The sequence below is a fragment of the Accipiter gentilis genome, chromosome 10, assembly GCF_929443795.1.
Source record: "Accipiter gentilis chromosome 10, bAccGen1.1, whole genome shotgun sequence".
In the NCBI taxonomy this organism is placed as follows: domain Eukaryota; kingdom Metazoa; phylum Chordata; class Aves; order Accipitriformes; family Accipitridae; genus Astur; species Astur gentilis.
In genome coordinates, this window is record NC_064889.1 from 9,158,152 (window position 1) to 9,184,679 (window position 26,528).

Sequence of the window (26,528 nt, forward strand, 5' to 3'; positions counted from 1 at the left end):
GGCATCCGTTATCCTTCCATTTGGCCTCTCCAGCTTTGTCAGATGCACCCTCAGTGCTTTTTGTGTCTTTGTCAATAGTTTTCTGATCTTTACAGCAAGGTTTCACAGGGATTCCATCAGCCATATCTGCCTCATTGGATGTTCCTCATTGGAACAGCAATAATGTGACTTCAGAAAACTGAGGTTTTTATAGGGGAGAAGTGTGAAGAAAGAGGGATGGAAAAGGACTGGTAATTAGTGGGCTTTTGGGATGTGATGGATACACTACTTTGAGCTTGCCAGATTAATCTTTGCCATAAGACTTTCACAGTGACCACAAATTCAATAATGCATAGCACAAGCAATTATTTGGCAAATAAGTTTTTTGTGATAGTAGAAGTGAAATCTTTTGTACTTTACATAGCCACCCATCACCATACCTAAAAAATTGCAGAGCTTTGAGATAAAGACATACCAGTGAGGGAACTCAGCTGATCGTCACCAGTTCATACACACTGAGAACATTTGCTTCCTAATTAGTTTGAGAGGAAGCTTTGCAAATTGGTCCAAGGCCAGATAAGTGTCTATGTTACAGCTACAGATAGAGCTAAAAAAATCCAGCAATATTGATACCAGTCAAAATTGCTTCCCAGTGTATTGAGAAAACTTTTTTCCTTGGAGAAATTACTGCAAAAGTGTTAGAGCTAAAATACAGCCTATAAAAGTCAGAAGACTTTTTGTGGAGAAAAGGAGGGATTGTAAACCAGAATTATTTTGGTTGGCATTTAAATACACTATGTGCCATTAATAGAAGTCATATGGGCAGAATCCTTAATTGCACCTGATTATTGTTTAGTAGCAATCAGTGAGTATCTCCTGCTGAGTGTCTGAATTATCATATACGCGGTGAATTTTAGTATCCAAATAAGGTAATTTATGATGCAGTTGCAGGAACACATCAGGGTAAATATGTTCTTCCTTTACATTGTAGAAGTCGGTTGTACTTCCTGTGGACCTTATGGACATTTGAACATAGTTCTTGCCATTTCTTCGGTGATCTAGTAGCCATTGGCAGTGATATTAATGAAATCTGATTCAAAATGATGATAGCAAAATTGTAGGAAAACAGAATTCGAAGGATATCTTTCAGCTTCCTATACAGCTTAAATTTAGTCCATGAAATTCAACAAGAGAACTGTCAAAAATTAGAATCTCTCTTCCCATAATTTGGAGAACGTGTGTGTGTTCTGATTAAGTTAAATTCAAAAGAAATTGGACCTTGAGAGTAGGATCCTGACACTGTTGAGACTGTATGAACATTCCTTGTGATCTTGGTGTGAGAAGCCTATGTGAATCTCTGATGCCCATAAAGCATTTCAAGTCAAACTAAGTTATATAGGCTGATGAAAAATGGAGTGAAAAAACCCAGAAAAAAATCTTGTGCTATTTAAGGCTTTATTTTCATTTTCTATGATTCAATATAGGACACTTCCTTCTTTTTTCTTTTTTCCATGTTTTCCTTTTTTCTGTTACTTTATTTCTTCATGCAGAAATGTAGATGATACGTGGTCTTTAGTTTGTTGGTTTTTTTTCCAAAATGAACCTGTCAAAACTAAATAACTTTAGAAAATTTTAAGTTGGAATAAGAAAGAAAGAAACATTATTTTTGTGCTACCTAAGGAAAAAGGAAGGATAAATTAACAGTTTTGGTGAAAAGCTGTGAGATTGCAAAGCACTTTTCAGTAAAACTTTTGCTTGGAAATAATCTATTATCATTTTTTTAAGAAGTGAAAATGCTTCTCATGAGAACTGCCACCAGCTCTTGTCCCAGATTTCCATTTAAGATGACTGTGCAAATAGATCTGCTAGAATTTGGACAGTGTGGAAACTGCTACTGCATCTTGCCAGGGAAGTGAAGTGAAGTAGCGTGTTATCCCTCTCTGTTGTCCAGAGAGAAGAGGGCTGGTGCACTGCAAATTCCTCCAGTCCTGGAGCCACAGGAACTTCATCGGATTTTGTCTGAAAGATCTTACAGGAGGAGTACCTCACTTCATCTTCTTTGAGCACAACCTGTCCTTAAAACTGTTATCTACACCTTGGAAATTATTTGGGATAATTTCTTATCAGCCATGGCAGCATGTTTGTTACTTTTTTAAAGAAGAATTAGAAAGGAGATTAAAGAGTGCAAACTGCTGATTTTTTCCTTAGGTTTCAGAAAATATACTAGCTTTTTCTGAAGTATTAATTTAAGTTAGCTGGTGAGATATAAAGCCTTGCTTTTGATAGAATTAAATTCTTGAACAAATATAACTTCAGTGGGAATTGTAATTTAAATTTTCTATCCTGAAATTGAAGGGTGCCAGCCAACAGTTACCATCAACTACAGCCACCCTTATTTTATTTAAAGTTATAAAGTTATAATTTAGAATTACTACAGATCTCTGGTGCAATATTTTTTTTAATACATAACTGAATGTATTCATCTCCTTTCTTTCTATTTCTTGATCACAAGTATAAGTTACCTGCTGGCTGCATGACAAAGGAAATTGACTTCAGTAAACCCAGGATGAGATGTTTGAATTGTTAATCACAAAATATGATAATACAATTTAAAAAATTATTTAGCAGTTACCTTTAAATCTATAGAGGTTTTGAGCTCCAGGAGGTAAAAACCATGGAGCTAATTAACCACAGATCTTAGACAAAGGCTGCAAGTTCAAGTGGAAAATTAGAAATGGAAAGCTGGAGAAAACTGATCTTCAATCCAGTGTCCTAAGTCTTGTAGTGTCGATAATCTTACGAATCAGTGTCACTGACAGTGCAGGATTTAGTAAACCCACATTTGAGGTACGTAAGCTGTAACTGTTATAACCTAGCCCTTTTCTACTCTGTTTTTAGACACAAATACCAACTAAGATGCAGCTGAGTTTTCTGTGCAAATTGCCTAGGTCTTCTAGACAAGATGGGACTTCTTTTTGCCTTTGAGTCAGAGGCATGGCAGTTTGGTTTTTGTAAATGTGCAGACATACATTTTGATCTAAGGAAAAGAAGAGTTAATTTTGTGGAAAGATGAAGCTACTGTACTGTTAACTTGTGCTCTGCTTCTTCCTATCTTGCCAGTAACACGTTAAAAAAAACACTTTTCTGCAATCTTTCTGATGCATGGTCTAGAGACACCATTATATAGGGTGCATTCCTGAGACAGTGGTAGCTTTCTGAGATAAACATAGGTGTTTCAGACAAGAGCAGTGCGAGTGTGAGCAATATGAGTTCTGTTGAAAAAGTGCTTGCTTAAACCACCTGAATTTTGTTTTTTATCTCATTCTGTTTCTGATTGCAAACACTGAGAATTAGGCATTTATGACTCTGTCTTTAGGTTGTACACTATATTTCCCCACATTATGAAGCATATTGTTAATATCAAGGTCAGTTTTACTTAAAAAAAATCAGCCTTATTCAGAACGATCACACATCATCCATGCATTTCAAAGGCAAAATGACAAACAACAAATCTGAGAAGGAAAGCATTCCAGGAAAAGGAGGAAAGCATTCCAGGAAAAGTTTGTGGGAAGAAATGTAAACTGTGTATCTGCTTGTCTGGTTGAATAGCATTCCAGTTGTGCTTATTTCATTCTGTGGAAGAAAGTTAGGTTCAAACTAAGCAAAATGTTTCTCTTTCAGTTCAGAGTTACTTTTCCTGTTCGTGGTTTGGTTTTTTTTCTCTGCATAATTCTGAGTATCTGCACTAGTAAGGCTTCAATACCAATAAATAATTAATGATTTGGAGTTAGTTGTTGTAGGATAGCCTAAACCAACTAAAATCACCCAATTTTTAAGTCAGTAGGTCTAGCTTCAAGTGATTGAACTGGCAGTTGTGGGTTGTACAATCAGACAGCATCTCTGTACTCCTCCAGGATCACCTGCCCCTGCTTACACCTCTTTTACTTCTTTTTTATGTCTAAGTTTTGTTAGGAGCTCCTTGCTTATCCATGCAGGCATCCTGCCACCTTTGCTTCATTTCCTACTTGTTGAGGCAGACCCTTCTTGAGCTTGGAGGAAGTGGTCTTTGAATATCAACCAACTCTGCTGGACCTCTCTTCTCTGTAGGGCTTTATCTCATGGGATTCTTCCAAGCAGATCTCTGAAGAGGTTTGGGTCTGCTCTTCTGAAATTCAGGGTTGTGGTCCTGCTTTTTGCCCTGCTTCTTCCTCTCAGAATCCTGAACTCATGGTCACTGCAGCCAAAGCTGCTGCTGATTTTCACATCCCTGACTACTTCTTCCTTGTTTTTATGTATCAGGTGTAGCAGAGCACTTTTCCTGGTTGACTCCTTGATCACCTAAGTCAGGAAACTTGTCAATGTACTCCAACTTTTCACTTAAAAAATACAAGTAGACATGTTAGCACCTTGCTCTTTGTCATCATTTTGGTAGTCAATTTGCAATAGTAATAGAAGTAGAGTTCTGTCTTTCTGCTCTAGCATGAAAATTATTTAAAGACAGAGCATTAAATATGGAGAGTAGTAATTTTTAGTGAGTCTGTAGTCTACAGTAATATTTAACTTGTAAGCTTTATGTTATGAATCTTTTCAAAAAAACAAGTAAAGTGGATAATATTCTCATGTGTTTACTCACCACGTAACTTTAAAGTAAGGAGGCTCAGTCTATTTCCAGGAGCACAACAGAATGAGTGCTAAATTTTTCCTCCTGTCAAGCCTGTGTTGTGGCTGCTTGGCTGCATTTTTTTAAACTGTCTGAATACTTAGTGTTTGTACTCTCTGCACTATAAAGATCTCATGCAAACCAAGGAGCATGTATTGCCAGCCTTTCCTACAATGCCATGCTGTACTTAATGTATACAAAGGATGTCCCTTTATACTACAACGGAAACAGTATAGCATTCAGCTCTCACTTATATTTGGAGATTTTGGATAAAACCTTAGTCTATATTTCCTGTTGTTAAGTTATGCTTTTCCTTTGTGCATCAGTGTTGGATGCTAGTGTTATGACTGCAGAGTGTTTTGCAATGCATCGCCTGATTTTCTTCTTCATTTCAGGGTCACAGTATCCAGTTTTCCACTGCGTAAACAGAATCACTCATGAGGAGGTGTCTGAGAGTTACTGTGACAGCAGCACCAAACCCATTCCAGAAGAGGAGGCCTGCAACCTCTTCCCATGTCCAGCTTTGTAAGATACTACAATTTAAATCAAGTGAAATAAGCCAACATCACTGAGGTTTTGCATGTGAAAGAGGCTATTCTAAGTAGGAAATTAGTTTGGACTTCTAAGTACTATGTACTTGTGTCATAAAGTGTAGTGGATGTTTTTTCCTTAGTTGTTGGTGGCCTTCTTCCCCTTTACAGGGAGCAATAGCATTCAGAGAAGACAAAAGAGAGGTTGGCAACAAGTGAGCATAGTAATTTCTCAAAATTTGTGTGATTGTTCAGGCATACACACTATATGTGGTCTCTCTATGGGTACATTTTTTTCAAGTGACAGGCTTCTGCATATACCTGTCTAAAGAAGAGGCTCAGTAGGTTATATCACTCCACATTGGATCAGTGTGTGATAGTACCCTCCTGTTCATTCCATGGTATCATATTTAAAGATGAGGCTGACAGTGCTCACAACAACTCTCTCATAAACATCACCTCTCTTTCCTGGAATTCAGTAGTTCTTCAACTTGAAGACTGGATTCTGAAGTGGTAGTCCTTGTTTCCAGCACACTAATACAACCAGCTCAGGTGTGATTTCCTTCTGAAAAGACACTTGCCATCAGGACACTGTGACTTAAAATTGCCCAAGCAACTTCTTGTAAATAGTCAAAAAAAAAGGGGGGGGTCAATTCATCCAGGGTGTATACCAAGAAGAGAAAAGGGTTAAACCCAGTTGCTATTATAGCAACTTTATTTCAAGTCAGCAGCTGTATTTTCCATCTCTCTTGTGGTTACATTCTTTAGTTCTCTTCTAGCAGCAAGTGGCCACTCCTTATACCATGAAGTTTCTAATGGTATAAGTGCTGTTACAGTGTTAGAGATGCCTGACAAGCAATTTCCTGGTGTACATGAGATACTCAGGAACTTTTGAAGCCAATTGTTTGGAGATGTCTTCTCTTACCAAGCATTTTTCCCACAACTCACAACAGTTTCTAACAACTCATATTAATTCAGCTTCATTTGTTTACACAGGGTAATATCAAGAATATAAACAAAGCTGTGTAAATATTTATTAGAAAGAATACAGAGATTTTGGTTGCTCTCCACAAGAGTTCTGAAATAAAATGTGTGAACAATTTGGATACTTCCCTTAGTTGTGTATGTCTTCATGCTTGAAATGAAAACTGAAAGGGGAAAATTACATGTTTATACAAAAGTGATTAAATAAATACAGTAAAATCTTGGAATGAGAAGAATACATCTAAGGATTTTTTTCATCTCTAAAATGAAATGTATTCATTCATTGCTTATCATTTGCTATTTCAGTTTTACTGATGAATGAATGCCTGGATGCGTTATGTGATTTTTTTTTTTTTGTATTGTCCTTTTTTCTGAAGAAAAATTTTATGCAACACTAATTAAATTTTTGGGAAGTGTCACTAGAGCAATAATATATATTATAGATAGATTCTTTAAAAAAAAAACCCTAGCTATTAGTGGCTTAATTAATGTTTGTAATGTGTCTTGAAACCTTGAATTGTGCGATCTGTATGTATCCTTACTGTTATCAACCACTACAGGTAGATTGGTTACATGTATATAACATTGTCTTCATAAAGGATTAAGTTATGCATGCAGAGGCGTGTTATTTTATAAGATTCTGTACCAGCATCCGAATCATGTCATCTGACTTCTGTTAAGATTAGTATTCAGGAAATCTTTACTGAAAAAATACATCATCTTTTTTTTTTACTTTAGCTGGGATATAGGGGAGTGGTCCGAGTGCAGCAAAACATGTGGCCTTGGTATGCAGCATCGACAGATCTTATGCCGGCAAATGTATGCCAATCGTACCTTGACAGTTCAGCAATACCGCTGTCATCACCTGGAGAAACCAGAGACAACCAGCACTTGCCAGCTGAAGATCTGCAGTGAATGGCAGATTAGGACAGAATGGACTTCAGTAAGTACGACTGATTCATGTGGGGCATAAAACCTCAGAAAAGAGTAAGAGTTTTCTTCCAGGTATCACGAATCAAACGTGAAATTTGTTTTTGTTTATAACAGGGAAGTGTAATGTGAAAAGCCTTGGAAATATATGAATCTTAATTCAAGAAAACCCTGCTTGATTATGACCATTAAAGTTTTACTGTTAGTAACCAGAAAGAAGCTGAAGGAGAGTGATTGTGTAGTACAAAACACACAGATGTGCGTGTACAGAAGTACACAAGCCTTCCGAGCGCTGGATTTTTTTTTAAATACTATATGAAGTAGAGTTGAGATGGTCCTGATAGGTTTGCCTCCAGTGGCAAACTTACTGCTCTTTCTCATAGCATGTAGTTCCAGGAATTATTTAACCTTATTTATGTATTAAGGATAGAGTCAGTAGTTGCTGTTACTGTAGTTGGTTTGAGGCTATGCCAAGACTTTCAGATGAATGTGGATGGTACAGGTTTGAGCCTTAGTTTCTGTGTTGCTTACAAAAGCCTGACAACCATCCTAGATACTTTCACGGCCACTGTGTGAAAGAGAAAATATCCTGGTGTATTAGGCATAGTGGTAAACAAATCTCTTTCAGTTAGCCCTGAAACAAGCAAAAAAAATTTAGAGTTGCTGAATTATGTGGGTGGATAGACAGTGAAAAATTCCAGCTTAAACCCTCAACTTAAACCTTTTTCCTTTCTGCTGAAGTGCTTCCTTGTTCCTAATTCCCCTAGCCTGTGCTGGAAAGCATGTTGCAGCACACAGTGTGTTGTGCATGGGCTAGCTGCACTGGCAGTAGCAGGACAGCTTTCCATCCACACAGTCACAGTAGGCTAAAGAGTCATGCAGCAGATTTTGTGTGGCTTTATAGTGGGTCTTTCCCCACGGTAAAGTCTATGTGAGTTAACTCCCTCAGTGGCTGCATTTCTGAGGCTGATGGTGTCTTTATTAACTTCCTAGTCATGAAGTATCTGTGATATGTTGATATATTCCTGATAAAAGAATTAGAAATACCTAGACAGACAAATGTAAAGATACATTGGTTGGTTAATTCATATTCATGATGAATTAAAATCCATCTGGAGTTAAAGGACAGTAACATTTATAACAAAGGTAAAGTTTTGATTGTTTTATTGTGTTGATGATGAAAAAGGGGAGCTGGTTTTGTGTGTCGTTGCATTTTGAGAAGTATTTCAGTGTACAGAGCCTCTAGGCATGTACTGCATATGGTGAATCAAGCTAAACAAATGCTTTAGAAATTGCAGCTGGTTGAATATAAACATAATTCCAATAAAATGCTGTGATTAATTTCCTCTTGGAAGTAAAATTAAAGTTCTTGGCATGAGGAAGATCCATCATAAAGAAAGGAGCAATTGAGTTTGCAAACTGGTTTCAGTAGAACATTTATTTGTGTTTGTGGTTACTGAAGTACAGTTAGATTTTCCCTTTGGAGATAGGTCTGTGATCTTAAAAGTAAGACCATCTTAAGATTTTGATGTGCTTACCATTTTTTTCTGAGATACAAATGTCAAAAACTTTAATCTAAATCTGATTAGAAAATATGGCATTGTGGTAATTTTAAGTTTGGAGGCAGCAGACTAGAGTTCGAGAGTGACTGTAGGCAAATCGCCCCCTTTATGACATAAGCAATGCGGTAGTTGTTTTTATTTGTATTTTGCTATTTAATGACCTCACACATCTAGGCTGGGTTTTGGCCAGTATTCTAGAATGAACAGTTGAAGAAATGCAGTTGAAGAATCTGCAGTCTGAAGATGAAGTCTGTGAGGTATCTTGGTGTAGGGAGTATATATTACATGATAAATAACTTTAACATGTAAATATATTAGACATGAGTAAGCATTCAAAAGCAACAAAAAACCAATGAGGCTGGCTTTGGAAGCTCTGCTCAGTACCTTTGTATGCAGGTACTGCAGTCTTTAATCTTCAGATTCCCAGAGATTTCCCCCTTGAATTTTAGAGTGTTTACAGGACTCATCAAAACATATCATGCATACACAGCAAAAAATTATGTTCCCATCTTGCTTCATGATCTGGATGCTTCACATCATCGGGCAGAGATATCAGATATCAGGCAGAGATAGCCGTCAGTACTCTCTGAGGTTGAAGAAAAGAGGGCAGGAGAAGGCGACCTTTACTTCTAAGATGGATTCAGAAGTTGTGTTGCTTTGCATTTCTCTTGCTTCATATCTGCTTATAGGTCAAGATCAAAATTCTGCAGAATATGTCAACCTGCTATTCAAATACCAGCAGTTCATTTTGATAAGGTACAGCATGGCCTGTAGAAGACATGTTTTCCAAATGTATCTGCATAGTATACTGTAGAATACTACAGACTGAGAATATGATTTAAAACTACTAATGTGGGTTTTTTTCCCTATTCCTAGCAGTCTAGAGTAGTTCTATAGCTTCTGTGGATGTCTTAGCAGGAATAATTGAGCTCTACATTCCCAGCTCCCTCATAAACCTCTGCAGTTCTTGCATAGTCCTGATGCAACCTCCCTTTTGTTACAGTGTTCAGTGCCTTGTGGAGTGGGGCAGAGGACCCGAGATGTGAAATGTGTCAGCAACCTTGGAGACATTGTTGATGATGAGGAATGTAATATGAAGCTGCGGCCAAATGATATTGAGAACTGCGACATGGGTCCCTGTGCTAAGAGCTGGTTCCTTACAGAGTGGAGTGACAGGGTAAGGCTTCTCATTATCTTTGTGCTGCCAAATCTTCTAAAACAAATTATTTGCATCAGAATTTAAAAATACACATCTGTACAGCCATAAAAGGAGTGATCTTATTTTCTGTGTTTATCCTTGATCTGTTAAACAGGCAAGACCAAACAAAAAATAATGATCCCAAGGGCATCTTGAGTTTGTGTTAGGTACAAGAATGCATAGAAAGGGCAAGCGTGCGGGTACATGGCCAAACATCTGGATTTAGAATTGGCTCTGTGTCTGAACTTCCCAAAATACTGAGTGTGCTGAGATTTATTATTCTGCCTTGCTTAGCCCTGAGTCTCAAGATTCAGACTCTAAAAGTTTCCCTACTGTTTTTTTAAGGGATGGAAGTTTGAGGCCTGATGTCTGGGTTTAAGTTCAGGATGTTATCCTATAGCTGTGAAAAGAGGGGAACAACTTCATATACTCAGGCAAGGTTGATTCAGGCTTTTGTACTTTGTGAACATGGATGGGGTTTTTTATTCTAATGAGTCAGATTCTCCACATGAAAGCAATTTTAAACCAGTGGTGATTTACCTTGTTTTGTGATTGGGCTCAGAGTTGTTGTTCAGTAGTGATACTTGTATGCTTTCATTAAAAGGCTTACAAACATGGGCTAAGAAAAGCCTGGTATTTTGGTCCCTCTTGTGGATGCTGGCATACCAATTTCAACTGTAGACAAGTTAAGCCTTCAATCTGTAAAATCCTGATTGCATTTCCCTTTTCTTTGACTGGTTGTTTTGGCAGGCAAATAGTATAATTTATCATTGAAGCTGTAAGATTACATTCATAACTTCACAGGTTCATTATTTAGATCATTTTGTGGTAGTATCTCAGAAAGCTAGGAATGTCTGGCTCATAGGTTATGCATTAGTTTGGACACTCAGAAGATTTTCCACGTTTTAGATGCAGAGAAGGAGGAGGAACTTCACAAGTAGGACAGGTACCTGGTATGTCACATAATTTTAAAAAGGCTGCTCAGACTCTTGCTACAATTAAAGGCCTGCAAAATTTTCAGCCTCCAGACAACTCAAATAGATTTTATGAAGAAAATAAATTATACACTAATAAATCTTTGTGGTTGTCATTGGAACTTTTTTTTCAGTTGTTATTCACTCAATGTACACTCTGGCATAGCATGGACAGAAAGTTACCAGGTAAAGTACAGGTATTAGTGCAAATGGTGAAGTTTTTGCTGTAGGGGAGATGACAGTGCCTTTTTTTCTTTTTTTTTTTTAGCTTGTAGACCTGTTCTTTGTACAGTGCTATTAAAGTGGTGTTTTACAAGTAAGAGAGAAAAATGAGATGCCCTCAAAGACATCTTTCTTGAAAAAGCTGGCCCAGCTATTATCAGTGCAGTTCCACCACATAAAGCACCTACATTCCAGTGAAGACTCTAGCATCAATATTTTCTTCATTATTCTACATTGATATTTTGTCCTCTGCAGAATTAGTTTTTGTAGCTGAAGGTTATGACTGTAGAATGTTATTATGCTTATTTATATGTATTAAATGAGACATGAAAGTGAAGCAGGTAATGTGGAAAATGTTGGAGTTTTTTCTTACCACAAACGTTTTAGGGTCAGAGAGTAAAGAATGGATTTTGTTACCTTCTCAGCTTACGTAAGTGTACAAATTAATTTCTTCCAAATGCTTGCTACTGTAGTTGGCATTATTCACCATCACTTCTGCCAGCAGTGGGTTTGGAGTTAAATTCACAAAGAGAATGGAAGGAACAGCTTATTTCAGGAAAAACATAGATTCGGGCTAGAATGTGCAGAATCTTCTAAGGTTCACACATACCTTATAACTTGGATGTTCAGAGATGTTTAGTGGCAATGATTCCAGTGGAAGTCAGTGGAATACAGGAGTAGTCAACAGCTTTGCAATGTCAGGGCTTTAGCCATTAGCTTTCTTATTGTGCCTTTCAGGGGCTGTTTTTTAGGGTCAGAAGTCTCTCTCTGTAGAGTCTCTCTCTGTGTGTTTCTACTGAAAGACGAAAGGAGAATTCTGTCATGGAATGGAAATGGGCATTCCCAGGTGTATGGACTTTGCATGTGTAATTTCCCCAAACAATTCTTTAAAAAGTACTTTAAGCCAAGCCACACTTCAGCAATAAGCATAGATCAGCGATGGGCAGCCACAAATGGTTCAGATAAGCAGCCAAAAGTTCAAATGCTTAAAGAAAGCTTATTCAAACCTCCCAAGTCCGCAAAACTGTGGTGGAAATCTCACAAGAACAGACGTTCTTTGTGAGATTTATTACATGCCTACTTCAGGTCCCAGCTGGAAATACCACGGAACAGTCTTTCCCATTGTATTTTGACATTTCAGCCGTGGCTGGAAATAAGAGGTAAAAGAACTTATCATAACTTTTGAGAACGTTGGAACTTTGAAATGGTTGAGTTCAAACTCGGTTACAACCATAAGAGAAGGCCTGGCCTGTACTTTTCTGAACAAATTTTGCGAACACTTAATGCGTACTGTTGCACATCAGCAAGTACAGATTTCCAGAGGCCTGTCAGAGATCAGTTAGGCACACACTTTCTCTTTCAGCAAGGGATATATCAAACTTCCATGTCCGGATTTATGTGATGCATGGGGCATTACAATATAGCCTTGGTTAATTAGCGAAAAAGCACAGTAACATAAAAATTACAATTGTCTTTGCTGCCAACAGATGTTAAATTTCAGGATTTGATAACTGTGATGTATATTTGTGCAGAATTTGACAAGGGTATTCTTTATCCCAGGGAGAGAAAGAGATGAATAGTCACAGCTGAGTTTTAAGAAAAGGACAGGATCTAATTTAGTATTGGTGGAAAGATTTGGGGTTTTCTTATTTTACTGAAACCTTGCAAAGTTTTAATTGATGCAAAATCGTGTTAGTTGCCTTCATTTTCATTAATGGTTTCTGTGGTTCTGAACTGGAAGATTATATCATTAAATTTCCCTAAACAGAGCTTCTGCAGTGCAACATATGTGCACTTAAAAACCTGCAGAGTATATACAGAGTTGTTTGTAGTTGTGTCTCCTTCCCAGGGTGGGCTATATGTAGATTTACTCCATAAATAACACTTGGCTGCCTTCTTGCCATGTTCTCCTGTCTTGTTTTCCCACAACATACATTTATGTATTTTATGGCCCACCTGTTTCCCCACCACGGCATTGACCTTCTTGGATTCAGTTACTGCACAGACTGATTCTTTATACATATAATTAATCATAAGTAATTAAAAAAACCTCCATGTTCCTAAAACAATACAGTTATTGATTTGAGTTATTTTGATAAACAGGTATCAGAGTCCATTGTATGTATGTTACACACACATACACTTTTACCTGCAAAGCTCATGAGTTGTGTAGCTACCATGCGCACACTAGTGGAACAGTAAAGGAAGGAAGGAAAGCAATTCATCCTTAAGAAACAAACCCTTATTTTCTGAAAAGTATATGCTCTGTTATTTGTCTTTGAAGTAGATCTAAACATATATTCCGATATCTCCCAGGCTCGATCCTGAGAGAAACAGAAATTTTTACTCACTTCAGTGGGAAAGATTACAGGTTAAAAGTCTCTAGCAGCAAAGTGAGACTCATCTTACTTTGTATGCGACTATCTTTACATTTATTATTCTATCCTGAGTATAAATAAAAGAATTTACTTAAGTTTCATGGCTTTGTCTTCTACATGATCTTTAACCGCTTTTGATTATAGAGAGTCTGGACAAACTTTTGTGGTATTTTTATGTGCGTTTGTAGAAAAATGGCTTCCTGTCTCATAATTCTCTTAAGATGTTATGCTGCATTAAAAAGGTAGAGTTCCACCAAACTGCATCCATTAATCAGTAGAGTAAAGCTGGTGAATCTTACTGAAGTTAGCAACAAACTTGGATTGATGGGAGCAGATAAGATTCTTGTAAACATTTTACATGACTGATTCTTTGACAGCTCCAGTTGCTGGAAAGTTTACTTCTCCTATGGGTCAGAATGGGAAACTGCATTCTCCTGATTTACAGCACAGCACACTCATGGGTGTTTCCTTCCAGCTAACTGGAGCATTCCCCTCTTGCATTTTTGTTTATTCCTCATTGCCATCTCCCCTGTTCATTTGTTTCTCATTTTATGTTTAGAGCACACTTAGAAAAGAAGCCAAAATACAAACAATTCTTAGATGTTAATGAGATTCTGAGGCCAAAATAAAATCTTGGGAAGAAAGAAAAAGTGCTGCACATCAGGGAACAAAGTCAAAACAGATCAAACACATGCTCTGGATTTCACTCTTCATTAAAAGGAGTAACAGCAATGCTTCTGTAATATTCTCCATTAGAGAACTGTAGCATGCTTCGTAAAAATCAATGTTTTATTCCTCACAATCCTAAAGCATTACCTAACAGGTACAAGTGGGTTTGTTGACCACTCAAATATGGAACCACCAATGAATATTGCAGCTCACACTGTTCTTTCACTGTTTTTTATTTAAATCTGGATAGCTCACATAAAATCTCCTAGATCCTGAAAAAAACCAAGGGAAAAGAGACCACCACGGAGCTTGTGCAGGTGTTTTGTTATTTTTGATTATCGCTGTTTATTTTCAGCATAAAATGAAAACAAGATAAAATACCCCTTTCCATTGATTTCATGTGGGAATCATATGGAAATATAAGTTTTGCATTCTTTGTGTATAAATTGGTAACTCACTTCGTGATTTGCAATGAAACATATAACCAGGAGAGTTTTGAAGGAGACATTGATAGAAGGGCGGCCAGGACCTGCAGAGATTTCTGTTTCCTTCTCTAGACCTGGTGTCCCCTTGTCACAATTCAGCTGCTTGAGATGAAAATTAGCATATAAAAGTCTGAATGGCAGGGAGGAACCTTGCCAGCTAGGGACCAGAGTATCCCAGTTAGGTCAGCAGGGCAGGGGCAAACGAGAGTCCAGATTATCAGGCAAGATCACAGTGATGAGGCAGGTCCAAGGTCAAGCTGGGAAATCAATCCACAGCTCAGGTTGAGTGCCAGTAGCCAGGGTTAGACACAGCCCAGTGATCCTGGGGCAGGTCCACGGTAATGGGGCAGGGTCAAGGTCAAGCTGGGAAGTGATTCCAAGGGTGAGGGATCAACAGGACCCATGCCCAGGCTGTGGCTGGGGACAGGCACATCTCTGATAAAGCTCAAGTGGGGACTGAGGGTCCAGGGCTGAGGTTAAATGGAGACCCTGGGCCATGGGCAGGGGTGTGGGCAGAGGCCCCACGTGAGACTGGTCAGGGCCAGTAAGGCATACTGGTGCACTCAGGCCCTGAGAAGTCCTTACCGTTCCCAAGGGAAGTGATACTTATTTGTTGTGTGAGCCAGAATAGTGAAGAAGTCCGTTCCCTAATGTTACCTCAGGGAGCATGGGTAATATCTAAGTACCAACAGTGTTACCAATTACATGTAAAGAAAGTAACAGTGCGTATGTAGAAGCAATCATGATCCAGCTGAAGTGTCCAAAAATTCTATGACCGTATTTCAAAACTTTTGTTACCTTGGAAGTGTACCATGGATCCGCTAGACTAAATACAGGGATAGTTTGACTTCTGATCCAGTACCTACTGTATGAATAGATGCACTCTAAAGGGAAATAATTTAAATCCAGATATCAGAAAGTGTTTTGGCAATACATAAGGATATTTCTGTGTTTCTGACTACATCCCCCCCGCCCCCCCGCGCTTTTTTTCCCCCTTTTTTTTTTTTTTTTTTTTTTACAAATCAAGGCTGCTCTTAACAGTTTTATGTCCTTTGAAAATCTGCTCCTAGTCTTGGAACTGCAGCAGAAGTGAGGTTCTGAAATACAATTTTTACTTTATTATTGGGAAAACAAAGCTTATATAATCCTTCTAAAATCCCTTCTGAGAGGGATTTTGTCAGAGTAGGTCAAATAATGCTAAAGGGTTTCATGAATGTGTTTCAAATATAGATCTTCATTTTTATTTTTTGCAGTAGTGTAACATTAGGAGGATGATTCATAAAAAACTTTACTATCTTGTGGAGAGTAATTAAGTTGATGAAGGTTGAAGTGTGGTAGACAGAAATCCTGCACAAATGGGGATGTTTTATCAGAACTCAGTTGCTTGTTCTTTAAAATTTTAATTAAGGCTAGCAATGATGCTGAGACCCGGGAGAAAGGACTCTCGAGTTCTGGTAGATTTCCTGCTGCCTCTTTCTTGTGGTCTGTTGCCCCAGCAATGAGTAGGGCTGGCCATTACTGAAAGGGAACTGGCACTGTTAAAGGGTTTTTTTGCTCTACCATGCCCTGTGGCTGTGACAAAAATTCAGGCTTCCACTTGCAGTTTTCCAAGTTTGCAGGAACTAGCCTTATTTTCCTGCACTGCTGTTACAGTTGTTTTTTGACAACTATCAGAGCACTGGATTAGGGGTGGTTTTTTATTTTTAGTTTTTAATGGGAATGGAAAGCTTCTGAAACTGAACTCGAGGGAAGGACCTCAGGAAGAGGAGAAATGGCAGACTCCTTAAATCTAGGGAGGGTGTTCCACAGACTAAGGTTTCTGAGGAATTTCTGCCAATTAAAACAAGACAGTGAAACAAAATATCTTTAATAATAGGACCAGAACAGAGAAGTTGCAGCTTGTGAAAGTTCCTCATGCCATACAATGTTATGTTATGGCAGTTACTATGTATTTAATGCAACAAATCAATGGCACAGAATTGAAAGTAGTGGGTGTGTCAGCTGTGAAAACCAAAGGGAGAGGATTCATTATCCAAACACTCCCTATTCTCTGCCTTGGGCTTTGGAAATCATGGCTTTCACATGGAAGATTTTTACTGAAAGGAAGAAAAAAACATGAAAACCCAAATACTTAATGCAGAAACATTCAGGTTTAAGTTTGCTTTGTAAATCCTTTGAGGGTAGTTAATCTGTAGTAAAATCTTGCAGCAGAGGGTGGGACAACCCTATACCTTCCCATTTGGTATTTCCTTTGTTATTTGATATGTAAGCCTAGTTCATGCATAATCATTTAAAACATAAGACTATGGAGATTTTCTGGATGACTTTGTAGACTAAACTTGTTCCCAGCTCTGGCTTGCAAAGGAGAAAAGCAAATTAGATTGTCAAATGAAAATTAGTTAGAAATAAGAAAAGTATTTGCAGAGTATATGCATAGTTCTCTATGCATAATATAATTGAACATACTTGCTGAGGATAAAATATGAACAACCACAAAATTTATTTCTGTACAGTGGATTTGAAAAGTAGCCATCTTATGGGGCTCAGTTAAACAGTCAGTTCACCTAGGAGTGGACTGTTTGAAATGGGTTTAGTTTAGTTTTAGTTCACATAAATGGGAAAATGCTCACTACTAGCAAAATTTACATCAAGATTTTGCCAGTTTACTTTGAAAAGACCTCTTTAGGCATCAGATCTGGTTTCCTGAGGAGATTAAGTATATTTTACATATCTGTGTGAAAGTGGAAAATTTTGTTGTGCACCACCAACAAAAAAGGTTCATTATGTTACTTACAGGCATCATTTAAGCGAAACTTAATTATTTGATCTTGCAGATGGAGGAAGAAACCATTTCAAACTGAAATGAGCAGGTTTTTTTCCTATTTCTGTGGAGTACATAAGCATCTCTTTAAATTCTGAATTTCTAGTTATACCAAAATTGTATTTTGTTTGTTAAAAAAAATGACTTGTAAAAAGTTGAATCACTTTTTTTAGTTTTTTTGGTGATTCCATTTCAGTAAAGCTTTGCCCTTCTGTTTGAACATCTGGTGAAAAAAGCTGATAGGAAAAATGTTTTTCTATACTGTATCTGTGGAATAAATATAACGTGGCTACATGTTTCACACAAATAACCAGTATTCTTCAGTGCAAGTGAGTGAAGAGTAGTTTGCAACCAACTGTACGTTCAGTCACTGGTCTCTCTTTTCAGAAGATGGATGACTGTATTAGTTAATCCCATTATTAATCAAGCTACTGGTCAACTCTGTGTCTCATTACCAGTTCTCTGAATCATTCTTACTTTTTTTCAATAAAATTTAAAAAAATATTCCAATACAGAGTTACATTTATTCACAAGTAATGTACTGTTCATTGTGGAAGTAATGGACAGTTTCTCCTAACTAGTTACATTGTATGTTAAGAATAAAATCTGAAATGTCAATCAAATGCATCTTTTTCTCCCACATACTACATACTTATTTGTGGTTTTCTCTGCATGTGTAATATAATTGGTTTTAATTGTTTAAATTCAATTATATACATATCTTTCAGCATGCTGCACATGTGGGGTTTTTTAATTTTAATGGTCTAGACATGAAATGCCAAATGCCTTTTAAAAGCAAAAGAAAGAAAGGGAAGATTAAGAAAGAATTGAGCAACAAAACCCCAGTCTAACACAAGAATTGATTGTTTCTCTGGCAAGTTTCTGTTTCTTAAATGTCAATAGTTTGATGCTGCCTAGACCAGTGGAATGTTGGAGACTTTCCCACTGAAGTAAGTGAAATGACCAAACTGTAATGGCATAAGTGGAATTTATCCTGCATGATTTATGGATGACATGCATACTATATCTGAATATGTGACATAAGAATCTGCATATCACTATTTATTAAGAGCTTTCAGAATGTAGCAGTGAAAATCTGAGAATGGTGAATGTTAGTTACTGGGAAGTCATGTAATTAGAAAGCAACATTGAATTTACATAAACTTCTACATTCACCTCTTCTGCTAATTAACTCTAATTAACTAATTAACACTTCTGCTAAAAAAAAAAACTAATTAACAACTTAAAGTTGAAACAGGCTGGGCAATAATTAGTGGTAGTTACAATTATTTGCTGAGGATTTACCTGAATCTTTTGAAAGCACCTGTCAAAAAAATTTTATCTTTTTCTACTTTATTGTGCTCTCTGTCAACTCATTATATATATATATGGAAAAGTTCGAGGACGCACTTTGCAGTCATTTTACTATCAATGCCACAGCCCTCAGAGTCTTTCTAGCCCTAGCCTTGTCCTTTTAACTAGTGTAAGAGCTCACCTGGCTGACAGCTTGAATGGTCAGAGCAGAAACTCCTAGAACAATGCAAAGGCTGAAATATGACTGCTGTCTGAAAAGCTGCTTATTGAAATTATCCCTTCTCAGATCTGTTAACTGGTATGCAAAAAGATGAATAAAATGAAAACTGAAAGAATTTACAGACAGGAAGAAGGAAGGAGAAGTAAAGAAGCTAATTAAAAGCTATTAAAAAACAGATTTCCTTCTTCCCTAATCCTTCAGTTTCTTTCATTTGTGACTGTAAAGGACAGGTACTACTTGTAGTGTATTCAAAAGTATGAAACTGTAAGATAATTTGCTACAGCTGAATTACAAGTAAAAATAATTGACTTTGCATAAATCATTTACTTTTCTTGATTGTTGCTTCTCCTCGTTTCATTGTGCGGTCTGGAGGATGGACTAGTGAACGTGTTCTGTCTTTTTCTCCCCAGTGTTCTGCGGAATGTGGTGATGGAGTCCGTACGCGTTCAGTGGTTTGTATGACGAACCATGTCAGCAGTTTGCCTCTGGAAGGCTGTGGCAATAACAGACCCTCTGAAACGACTCCCTGTAATAATGGACCCTGTGCTGGTAAAGTGGAGTGGTTTGCTGGGGGCTGGACACAAGTAAGCTCTATATCGAACATAAGTATTTATTTTCTGCTGGTATTTGAATTTAAAAAATGTATTTTTGTGCAGTGAAGATGTGTGCTGTAAGGTATTTCTACATCTTGTGGAATATTTGGAATTTTTTTTCTCTATTTTGCTGACTTGATGTTCAATACTTTTCAGCACCTGCTGGTTTTTCACTTCAATGAAAATTAGATTTTGTTCTTCTCTTCGTCTGTACCTTCATTTTTATTTCTCCTCTACTGATACGGTGTATTTATAAAATGAAAGATAACAGAAAGCTGCTTAGCATATTCAGGTGAATGCTAAAGCAACAGATTCTCACCTTTTAAAGTAGAGCATTTGTGATCATGCATATCTGCAGGGAGATAGATATATTAATAGATAGATATATACAGGGAATTTCCAAAAGATAAATAAGACAAAAAACAATGGCTAAACCCAAAAGTTGGCTTCGGTACTGTTGTGTTGAAATTCATGATAATAGATGAAAAGAACAAAAGTTGGTTAGTGGCCTGTATCCTGATGCTCTTTCCTCAACGTAAACTCTTCCCTTGATCCACATCTCAATAGTCCTTCTCTTCTAAATAAACATTTCTGCTGTCAGGAACAAAGACATTCCAGAAGCTGTCAGCGGTTGCCCAGACATTTACATCCCTTTGTGTAGACTCTCATACAGCCTAGAGAGCCTTTTGGACTGCTGGTACCAGCACTTCATGGAGTTCTTAGGGAAAAGTGTCTGGGCTGGGCTGTTAACTCACTGCATTTCAGATTCCAGGTGATAAGGATTTGGAAATTAAACTGGTACAGCTGAGATGGAGATTACAGGGCTACTACTATGCTAATGCTTTCGAGTGCAAGTGATAATTATTTGTACTGTGTAAGAGTAATAACAAAATCATATTTAAAACATACTTAGCTGCAGTTCTAGTAACAGATAAAATCTGGGTTACTCACACCACTCAGTGCAGGTGAATAGGAACTTCGTATCCGTTCTTGCTACCACAGAGAGAAGCATTCAGTAAGTCATCTTAACTCTCCCCATTCTGTTGAGAATAAGAAAGTTTCCATCCTTTACAATTTCATGTTCTTTTAAGCTAATTCACCTTCTTTCTTTGCATGAGATTGAATTGTTTGATGCACACCAAGGGCACAAATTCTTTGCTGTATGTTATCTAAAAGAAGTATCTGACAGGCAAATCCTGACTTTTAAATACCAAAATGAAAGCAGGCAGTAGACCAGAGCAGGATGGAGCACTGGTGGATGACCTTATGTATTATACTCTGCTAGAGCTAAGGCTGAATGTTAAGATACTGTCTTTTGGATGAACCATTAAAAGAGAGCAATGACAGAGATGCTCAGAGTTAAAGGAAGCACAGTTATGTTATTTCCTGTAGAATTTATTTGGGTGGGTTCATCTCAAGGTTCTTCATTCAGCTCAAGGTTTTTGTGGGTATCTCGTAAAGGGATCATAAATTCCACCCAAAATATAAACAAAGTCGCCACTTTTAATAACATTTGATTGGTATAGGCTAGAAAAATCCTTTGAAAATCATAGTTGTTTACGCAACATAGAAACCAATGTGTTGCTGGAATAATTTTCTAAAAACCTTTTTACAAGTGCCAGACACAGTACTGTGTCTGTATTTAACCTTTAAATGGGCAGTAAGAGTCCATGTGAGTTTAAATTTGCTTTTCAGAACTGGAACCAGCACTGTATCAGATAGATACTTGCAAACATGAAAAGAACACCCTGATAGATCAAGGCATTTTCTAAAAACCACACAGAATGTGGGGTTTGTAAAGCTGCAAAACTGTGCTCTAACCTTATAACCCTCAAAGGTTCAGTGCAGCGCATACAATCCTGCTTCAGCAAGAAGCAGTAACACTGTTTGCGGAGAAAGTAAGTTATGCTTCTCTTCTTATTAGAAAAATAAATACCAGTTTCTTTGTGTAGCTACAGGTATAAAACTACACTTTTAGGTTTCTTCAAAAGCCTGACACTTACAGTCATATGTCATCTTCTTCATAAAAATAATTAGAAATGTGTTTTGAGTCTGTGGTACCACGTGGAATAAAAGTTCAGAGAAGTACAGTTTTAACTGCTTTTCCTGGTTTTGGCTGGGAGAGTTATTTTCTTCCTAGTAGCCGGTACAGTGTTATGTTTTGGGTTCAGTATGAGAAGAATGTTGATAACACACTGATGTTTTCAGTTGGTGCTAAGTAGTGTTTATACTAAGTCAAGGGTTTTTCAGCTTCTTATGCCCTGCCAGCAAGAAGGCTGGAGGGGCACAAGAAGTTGTGAGGGGACACAGCCAGGGCAGCTGACCCAAAATGGCCAAAGGGATATTCCATACCATGTGACATCATGTCCAGTATATAAACTGGGGGGAGTGGGGCTGGGGGGAATTGCTGCTTGCGGACTAACTGGGCATCGGTCAGCAGGTGGTGAGCAATTGCATTGTGCATCACTTGTTTTATATATTCTAATTATTTTATTATTGTTATTTTCATTTTATTATTGTTATTATCATTATAAGTTTCTTCCTTTCTGTTCTACTAAACTGTTCTTATCTCAACCTACGAGTTTTACCTTTTTTTTTCTGATTCTCTCCCCCATCCCACTGGGTGGGGGTGAAGTGAGTGAGCGGCTGTGTGGTGCTTAATTACCAGCTGGGGTTAAACTGCAACACTGCTGTAACCATTTTTAAGGTTAAAAATTAAATACGTAGTACCTGATCCTTATAGTCATTAGTCACTTGATTAATTAAGTCATTACTATATCCTTCGGCATTTTCTTGTCCTGGTTCCTAACTGGGACTCCTGGCTACTGTTAGTACTACATAAAAATAATAATAACCAAAGGTTTATCTAGGCTACTATTCTGGTTCTGAGAGATAAAAACCCTACTGTAGGAACTTAAGGAATACTTTACCCTTTTTCTTTCTTTTTAAATCATACATATGCCAGTGATGGAAGGAAAGATACAGTTCATTTTACTGAGGAAAGAACGTGGAAAAGAAATGGGGTTTTGATGTTAGTGTCTAGGTATGTGTCCAAGAATAGGGAATAAGCAAAACTTTACAAATTTTCCTGTTTGAATATTCATTTAAAATGCAAGTATGTGTGTGTGTGTGTTGTTCTATTTCAGAAACAAATAACATGGAGAAACATGTTACTTTGGAAACAAGTTGAAGGACATAAGTAGAATAACAAATTCCACCACGTTTTTTTTGTTGTCTGATACAGTGCTCTACTGAATGTGGCAGTGGATCTCAACAGAGAGAAGTCATTTGTGTTAGGAAAACTGAAGGAAATTTTGATGTTTTGAACCCTTATGAATGTTCATATTTGGAAAAACCTCCCAGTCAGCAATCCTGCTACCTCAAACCCTGTGGATCTAAGTGGTTTCATACAGAATGGAGCACAGTAAGTCTATCCCATTTTATCTAGTTTTGTTTGATACGTCTTTTTCCATTTATATTGAAAGGGAACACCATTTGGATAAAACTATTAATCATGAAATGGACTTAATCTTGCACAGGAACAATACTAAAAAGAAAGCATACTCTCTTATACCCAGTGGAACTTAGGAAAGTTAGAAAGTATCTTGACCAGAAGGAGACACTGCATAGTTGTCTTTTCATCACTGATCTCTTCTTCCAAGAATCTTCCTGTTTTATAAAGTTGGTTTGCCCCTTAATGGGACTATGTAGTGCACTTAGAAGTTCTTTTCAGGCCTCTATTTTCATTACAAGTAGGGAGCATTTAATAATGAATGAGGGATGTATTCGGTTTTTAAAGTCAGTTTTACCATAATATTTTACTGTAAACTCTTCACTCTAATACTTAAAACTTTACTGAGAGAAAACTTACTGTAGAGCTTCATGTATCTTCAGTTTCCCCTGGAAGTGGGTAAGCTAAATTCACCAGTGCCACAAAATCCTTTGGTTTCATCTATCTTTCCACGATTTCCTATACCTGACAAAGCTTACTGGATTTTTACAAAAAATCAACATTTTTCTCCTAAATGAAAATTAGAAAGTCCATTGTCATCTTGGAATGAAAAATGGTGTGAAAACTACTAAGATGACATCATATCTAATGCAGTAACTTACACCTTTCCTTGAGCCTTAAATCAAACTCTGAATGACAGCTCTGAAATGTGGAAGCACCTCAGATGCCTTCTGTTTGAGTTCCCTTAATCAGGAACCTTTGGAAATACCTCATCCACATGACATGACAGAGAAATTAGTTTGGTTTTCCCTTTTACTAAATGCTCAGTTATTTGACTCTCCTACTGGCAGCACTAGAAGGAAGAAAAGAAGGTAGAATGGTTTTAACAGAATAAGTCAGCTGAAGGGAATCCTGATTTTTCTTCCTTAATTGTAGGTAAAGATGTTTATTTGGAAACAACATCCAAGTTAGGCTCATAATAAAGCCGTGTAGATTGAAGTATGTTCTTTCATGTTGCTGGAAATTCTTTGGAGTCTTTACTGAGCTGTTTGCTAAGTTATTTAACCTAAACTAACCCTTTAGCAAACCTGTTTTCAAATGTGAACCTGCAGGTGTGTAGCCACAATAGATGCAGCTGTCCGCATCCATAGAATGCAGCAGATAGATTCCTTCTGAAAGTGAAAATAAATGCTCTCTTAGGCAGGCACAGAAGAAACAAGGTGCTAAGACTCAGAATCTGACAGTTATTTAGAGATCCCTAGTTACTGTTTAAATCCCTACTTTCTAAGAAGTGGTGTCTAAAAATCCTTAAAGTTCTAAGCCTTTGTGACCATCTTCACTGTAGGAACAAATACGTATGCTAGCTGAGGTTTCACAAGATCATTCTCTAAGTGTTTTTCAATTCTCCTTCTGATATTGTTACTGTTATCAACAGAGTATGTGGTCTTTCTTACTGTGAGACCTGAAGAGAAAGGATTATGGGGTTAGCTGTGAGCAGAATAGCTGGTTCAAAGGCCCTGTACTAGGTTTTGAAACTGTCCAGTTCATATCTTTAGCAGACTTTTTAATATGACCTAATATAAATGGCATGGCCTCTCAGTCATGGAGATTAAATGGCTGGCTAATGCAGAATGCTGGCTTTTGTGTAGTCTGTTGTATGTAACATCTAAATTCTGTCTTTGTTCCATTTTAAGTCCTTAAGATCTCCACAAACCTGAACTTATTGTTGGATGTGGGATAATTACAATATTCTATACAGGCATGTAATGAGTAATTATACAAAAAACGCAAGTGTTCCATTACTGTCTCCGGGGGCTATGTCGTTTCTAAAGTGGAAAAAGGTTGTACTTAAAGATGAAAGAGCAATTTAAGAATATGTTATTGAGAATATTTTAGTTAGTTTGCTACAATATGATTTTATGATAGTGATAAGTTGGTTTTGCAATGCTAGGAAAAGAAATAATTGTGCCAAAAAAGTCAGAAAGGAAACATTCTTACCAGTTTGGGGCTATTAAGGTTTTAATCATTAGAAATGACACAGGTTTAATTAAGTTTGTGAGCATTTAGGTCAAATTGGACACTGAGCCAGATCTCAAAGACCTCACTCAGGCAAAATTCTTGAAGTCAACAGGGGATTTGCTTCAGTATGGGCAGAAATGTGTAATAATTGGCTTTAAAAAAACCATGACAAGCAAGTACAAAAGTCTCTGGCTTCATAACAGACTTTGAAGGAGCACAGAAATATTTTCTTTAGAAATTCAAAGAAATCTATGCTTAGTAAAATTGTTGTGCTGCAAGAAGTGAAAAATAATTGAGTGCTAGAAAAAAGACAATTAAAATTATTCCTGATTGTATATAAATGGAGGCAAGAGGGTAGTGCAGTCAAGTAGTAAAGTTCAGTGCAGGAAGTTCTTAAAGAAAGAAACATGAATGCTGTGGAAAGAGTAGATTTGGGAGATATAAGAACAGGACTAATTAGACAAGCAAGAAGCTAACTAATACATTCAGAAAGGGAAATATTCTAGCGTGCTTTCAGTTACGTAGTGTCTACCATGTTTACTTGTCCAGTTGTTGCCCCTGCGGTCAAAAATGTTTTTGAACCTTTAATGAAATTGCACCTGTATGTTAAGGACTTTATAGTTGGAGAACAAAAAACAACAGAAGTGGTGAAGTTGATAAAAGGCTACAGCAATACCTGGGTCTGGCTTCAAGGTTCCCGTTTTTTTCTTTTTGTATTTGCACATCTCATATGGTCTTCATGAACTTCAGCTTTTGTGTTCCAGTGTTCCAAATCCTGTGAAGGAGGATTTCGGGTTCGAGAGGTACGGTGTCTATCAGATGACATGACAGCCAGTACTCAGTGTGATCCACAGCTTAAACCTGAAGAAAAAGAACCATGTAACACACAGGATTGTATTCCTGAAATAGGTAAGGAAGAGGAAGCTTCTGTTTTAACTCCATCTAGTGGAGAAAGTATTTAATAATTTTGCAGAGGTTTTGGAGTATCTTTATCAAGTTCAGGGTTTTATTTTTAAACAAAATACAGCTCTTCTCTATGGTGTAAAAGTAGGTTTTCATTTCTGATGAAAAACGTTTTCCTTGTAACATGTAAGAAACTGGCTTACTTTTAAAGTTGGTGAGAATGTGAGAAATCTGCTTCTGTGAAAATGGTACATATAGGGTGGTTTTATGCAGGCTCTTTGCATTCTCGAAGGTTTCTCTTGGCAGTCTTTAAAACGAAAAAAGGATCATGTGTGATATATTGTATTTGGTAACAGGTTCTGTAAGACCCAATAACATTAAACTAAGACATTAAGGGCAATTAAGCAATTTCCTTTTATATATAGTAAATATACACATATACATAATTTGGCATTGGAATTAGTCATTCATCTCATACAGACTTGATTTTAATAGTAATGAGAATGACTAAGGAAAGGAAGATGCAAGTATTTAGAACCAGTTTTAACTCTTACATACTACAACAATTTTCATTTGAGAATTATTCTTCAACATAATTTAAGATAACTATATAAAAACCCTGGTATACCAATATTA

General features: G+C 37.2%; 1 protein-coding gene across 2 annotated transcripts in view; it reads left to right on the top strand.

Annotated features, from left to right (window-relative positions):
* Positions 1–26,528, top strand: part of THSD4 (thrombospondin type 1 domain containing 4) — a 334,799-nt gene that overhangs the window by 301,297 nt on the left and 6,974 nt on the right. For both annotated transcript variants that reach the window (XM_049812992.1, XM_049812993.1), the window contains 6 exons: positions 5,035–5,164; positions 6,892–7,096; positions 9,649–9,822; positions 19,337–19,510; positions 22,764–22,943; positions 25,754–25,898. In XM_049812992.1, coding sequence (XP_049668949.1) covers positions 5,035–5,164; positions 6,892–7,096; positions 9,649–9,822; positions 19,337–19,510; positions 22,764–22,943; positions 25,754–25,898 — 1,008 coding nt within the window. The remainder of the gene's footprint in view (positions 1–5,034; positions 5,165–6,891; positions 7,097–9,648; positions 9,823–19,336; positions 19,511–22,763; positions 22,944–25,753; positions 25,899–26,528) is intronic.